This window comes from Anabas testudineus, chromosome 11 (genome assembly GCF_900324465.2).
Source record: "Anabas testudineus chromosome 11, fAnaTes1.2, whole genome shotgun sequence".
Classification (NCBI taxonomy): domain Eukaryota; kingdom Metazoa; phylum Chordata; class Actinopteri; order Anabantiformes; family Anabantidae; genus Anabas; species Anabas testudineus.
Genome location: NC_046620.1, coordinates 19115306 through 19120445, shown reverse-complemented (window position 1 = coordinate 19120445; position 5140 = coordinate 19115306). Strand labels below are relative to the sequence as shown.

Genomic DNA, 5140 nt, shown 5'->3' with positions numbered 1-5140 from the left:
GTAGAATCTGAGAGAACGGAGCAGAGCGGAGCATCCACACCTCGTAGAAAGGTGGGTGTGACAGCAGAGCAGAGCAGAGCAGAGCAGAGCAGAGCAGAGCGGCTCCTCCACCTGTTCCAGGGGAAAGTTCACTGCAATTATTGGGGTTTCGTCCGTAAGTACGAGCACTGCTCAGCCGCCGCTGTTGTAATGAGCTTCTGCTGAAGCGACTGAACTTTCTTCAACCGTTTTTCTGTCTTTCTTTTTGTTGGGAGTTGTGTGTCGCTTCTGTTAGCGTAGCACACCGGCTAACTAACAGGAGGCTTCACAGGTTGTTTGTGGCTGTGTGTGAGGCGTTCATTTGGGATTGTTTCATCGAAAAAAAAAAACGACATTTAATGGGGTTTGTGCCTGCTCTTATGGCGGCCGTTTGGCAGACTGTTAGCCTATTGTATGGAGGGAGACACTGGCACAGTTGGCACCGACAGACAGACAGACAGACAACCGAGGATAGACTTAAAGGAGTTCCTTTCATGTAGGACATTTGTGGGCAGCAGCGACATTTCTTCAATTCTTACTCCCTCTGAACTGAACCACTGTGTGATGGTAAAATACTTCTTTATTCCAATGTCTCTCTCTCTCTGTGTGTGTGTGTGTGTGTGTGTGTGTGTGTGTGTGTGTGTGTGTGTGTGTGTGTGTGTGTGTGTGTGTGTGCAGTAACCTGCTTTGAGCGCGTCTTTGTTTGCAGCTGCTCGTCTCGTTGCTGTCAAACGCGCCTTTGTTTGAAGCTGCTCCTTGAAGCCGGTGACACCTTCAGAGCTTCGTCTAAATTAAGCTGATCTCCACCTTTTTTTTTAAAGATGTTGCCGTTGTTTAAACGTCAGCCAGCGGTTCAGTAACGGTGAAATGCCAGCCGCGGGTGTCTTTGTCGGGTGGCAAGGCGTGGGCATTCACCAGAACTCCACTCACATGAGACAACATTGAATTCCTCAATGTTTTTAGCATTATATGTTAAGCAAACGCACAACCGACTAAATCTAGCAGGTTAGTTACATTCGTGAAATGTTATGGGAGGTGCCCCCCTCCACCTTCCCCTCTCCATTCAGTCTGATTTTGATGATTATGATCACATTGATCAGGCAGATGACCAGATGACATGACAGCTGTTGCCGCTGCTGCTGCTGCATCTCCTCAAACTGCAAATATTACATTTTAAAATTATAATACTGACATCACATCGGAAAAGCGGGACCTACTTATTAGAGATGCATGTTTGGTCGACATGTGCATTCTCCCCCCCCTCTTTCCCTCCTGCGGCTCAAACACATGGTGCAAGGAACAGGTGCTCCTTGATGATCATTTTCCCCGGATATGCTCGTTGCTCACTAATCTCATTTCAGATTTAGCATATTGGCTGTTCAATAGACGGAGTCCAGGCCTGTCTGCACCTGGCACTGCCTGCTGTACCCACCCTGATCACTCTTTTGTTTCAACAAAACGTGGATTGTGACGTTCATTAACAATTAACATAGCAATAGATAGACTTTTTTTTTTTAAAGCCCCCCCCCTCTTGACTAAAGCCCTCTGATTGCTCGCATATTGATCTGAATGTCAACGCTGACACCAGTTACAAGATAAACCGGTGTACAACAAGCAGGCGCTGAATGTCAGCACCGTTTTTTGTGGAGTGATGGGCGGTGGTTGCACTGCTAAAGATGGCCACGGGTTGTCGCCAGTGGGTTGTTTTGACCGAGGTGGTTTCTTATGGTGTAAAACATCCGCTAGAGGTCACAAAGTGTGGAGCCATGTGCTTATCTGAATTCATCAGAGCCTGTGAATCATAATGATGATAATCTGATTTTTCTTTACCTCTCCCTCTTTTAGATACTGACCTGCAGTACACTTAAGATGGCAGAATCTAAAGGTAAATTTTATCTCTAGGTACAACTTTAATGCAACTAATGGCTGTATAAATGTTCTGTGTCCCTAAAAAGTTTGTTTACCTCTTCTGTGTTTCAGATATTCAGGTCAAAGAGCTCGACAAGCGGGCTTCTGGTCAGGCCTTCGAGGTCCTCCTGGGTGATCCTGCCCCAGATGCCAAGGGTGATTTCCCCCTGTCTCCTCCCAAGAAGAAGGATGTGTCACTGGAGGAGATTCAGAGGAAACTGGACGCTGCAGAGGAGAGACGCAAGGTAAAAAATATATTCCATGTAACAGCTTTTGAGCCCGGTGTCTTAGAAACAAGGCGTTTTTAAAACTGAGCTATTTCAATCTGAAAGTGTTTATTCTGTTACTTCATCTGGTTGTGGTGGATGCTGTGTAGGGAAACTGAAATGTGAAGAGCTGCAGGTAATGTGGACTAAAAAATTTTAACTGTCCTTTTTCAGAACCATGAAGCTGAGGTTCTGAAGCACTTAGCTGAGAAGCGTGAGCATGAAAAGGAAGTGCTACAGAAAGCTATGGAGGAGAACAACAACTTCAGCAAGATGGCAGAGGAGAAGCTCAATCAGAAGATGGAGGCCAACAAAGAGAACCGCACAGCAATCATGGCAGCGATGAATGAGAAATTTAAGGAGAAGGTCTGCATTCAATTTGGTGTTGATGGATAAACTTGCATCTTTTTTTTTTTTTTTTTATTAAAAAAAAAAAAAAAAAAAGAATGAATGAATGAATTGAAACTTAAGTGTCTGCTGTCTTGTTCTGTAGGACAAGAAGTTGGAAGAGGTGAGAAAGAACAAGGAAACCAAAGATCCCACCTCAGAAGGCACTTCGGAAGACTGAAAGTAACAAAAAGGGGATTGTATAGGGTTTTTTACGTATCCAAAGATTGATTTATTTTTTGTTCAGCCAGTATTTTTGTTGTCTTCACTACCCACCTTTTTGAAATAAATACAAGTTCCACTTTGTGAATTTTTCAATCCTCCTGCTATAAGTGTAGTTGCAATGGTTTTACATGTGGATCATTCCCCTCCCCCTTTTTGAGTCTAATGCATTTAATATGTAGCTTGTCAGTGCAGCTTCTGCCCTTTTTGAAAATTAGCAGTGTACTTATCCTTTAAAGGAAGCATGTTTCTATGCATAGGTCTCTTATCCCTGCCTATTTCATAGTGCATTTTGAAACTGTCCCTGTGAACCATACCCGTTTTCTGCACTTACTGTATGTTTCAAGAAAAAAAAAGGAAAAAAAAAAAGAAAGTAGCACAGGGTTTGATCGAGGCGTCGGCTGTTATACATGCAGGTGTTTAGTGCAGCTTTGCTACCTGGTCCCTGCTAGTTTGCTCCTGCAGATCATGTTTTTGTGCCACTGCTGGTTTTTGCTTTTGTAAAAATATGGGGTTGTCTTCAAAGCACACGACTTCTTGCTGTATAGCTGTGAATTAACATGCCAAACCTGGAACTGGACACCACCTTGAACCTCACTTGAAGAACAGGGGTCTAACACATGGAATGCATAAGAGCAATACACTTTGGCATCTCAATAGATACATTGGCTAGTTGACTTGAACTGTTGTACTAAAACAAATAAAAAAAAAAAAAATGTAAACACTGTTTTGATTGTGGAAACTATCGGTGTTTCGCTGTGTGGTGCTGCTGGGGAAAGATGAGCAAAGAACCATTTCTTGAAAGGTTCTATGCAGGCTTGTATTTATAATATATAATGTATTTTACTCTCTGCTGAGGGAAATGTAGAACAAGTGGGCCACTGAGCCTCAGTATTAGTTTATATCTAATTGTGTATCTTTGACTACATTCAGGTATTTTGCAATACTGCATCATCTCTAATGTGAGTTAATACCTGATGAAATGACTTTGAAATTTACTTCCACATGTTGAGAGACATCCCTAGTGAGTCTAATGGTTTAGGTCCAGATCGGTGACATCACAACTCAGGAACAGCTTTTTCTAAAGCTGTTCTTTTTCAGTCTTTGTCTCCCTCTGGTGGTAGTTTGAGTGCTGGCTGAGCTGGTTCTTAATTTTATTCTGGCACAATAAGTACAATTAAACAAACTCATGACAATAATGTTGAGACAGTATTAATGTTTTCTCATTTTCCCTAGGGAGCAAATGGCCTGCAGTTTATAAGCAATACAATACTTTACTAATTTACTTAAGGCCATGTTGGTGCCACGTCAAGTCAAACTTATTTAGCCCAACATTTTCTCAGAGAGCTTTACAGTCTTGACTTTGCAGCACGCTCTGTACCCTTAAATCCTTCATTTGGATTAAGAGTAACTCCCAAATGTATTTAAAAAAATCATGAGCACTGCTTTGAGGATATAATATAACATTTCAATAGTGGTGGAGGAAATATAAAGACTGCATTCTGCCATTCAGAATAAAGTTCTGCCTACTAAATCTAAATGAACAAATGTAAGGAACAGTGGCGTGAAGTACTAAAACTACAATATGTAATAATAATACTATACTATGTTATGTGTGTATGTATATGTGTACGACCATATGTTCTTTTAAATATTGCTTTTAGTAGAAATATGCTCGTCCATATCTCCCATTAAGTCAGATTGACAAAACAAAATTAGCAAAAGTTTTTGAGTGAGGCTGGGATTGTTGATTTTTCTATGTGCAGTACATCAAGAAAAGTATTTACAGCACTTAACCTTTTCTCCATTTTGTAATGCTACAGCTTTATTCCAAAATGTTAATATAAGTTAATTTTTTTACTCAAAATTCTCCAATTAATATCGCATTATGACAATGTGAAAGAAGTTTTTTTTTTTCATTTTTGCAAATTTATTAAATATAAATAACGAAAAATGTCACATTTACATATGTATTTAATGTACAGTCTTCGTCATGACTCTCAAAACTAAGCTCTGGTGCACCCTGTTTCCACTGATCATCCTTCAGGTGTTTCTACAACGTGATTAGAGTCCACCTCTATGGTGTGGAAAATTCAGTTCATTGGACATAATTTGGAAAGGCATACACCTATACACCGTCTATATAAGGTCCCACAGTTAACAGTGCATGTCAGAGCACAAACCAAGCCATGAAGTCCAAGGAATTGTCTGTAAACCTCAGAGACAGGAGTGTATTGAGGCCAGATCTGTGGAAGGGTGCAGAAGGACAACTAACTCCGCAGCACTCCACCAATCAGGCCTGAACGGTAGAGTGACCAGATGAAAACCACTACTCAGTA

The 5140-nt window shown here is 41.2% G+C and overlaps 1 protein-coding gene across 2 annotated transcripts; it reads left to right on the top strand.

Annotated features, from left to right (window-relative positions):
- stmn1a (stathmin 1a) lies at positions 1-2885 on the top strand. 2 transcript variants are annotated; one of them, XM_026346930.1, is made up of 5 exons: positions 1-154; positions 1864-1903; positions 1999-2171; positions 2367-2558; positions 2686-2885. In XM_026346930.1, exons 2-5 carry the CDS (start codon positions 1888-1890, stop codon positions 2758-2760), a joined length of 456 nt encoding a protein of 151 aa, XP_026202715.1. In that variant the 5' UTR covers positions 1-154; positions 1864-1887; the 3' UTR covers positions 2761-2885. The 2 variants fall into 2 exon arrangements, with proteins under 2 accessions (XP_026202715.1, XP_026202716.1); XM_026346931.1 differs by having other exon boundaries at positions 4-51.
- Positions 2886-5140: the final 2255 nt, after the last annotated feature.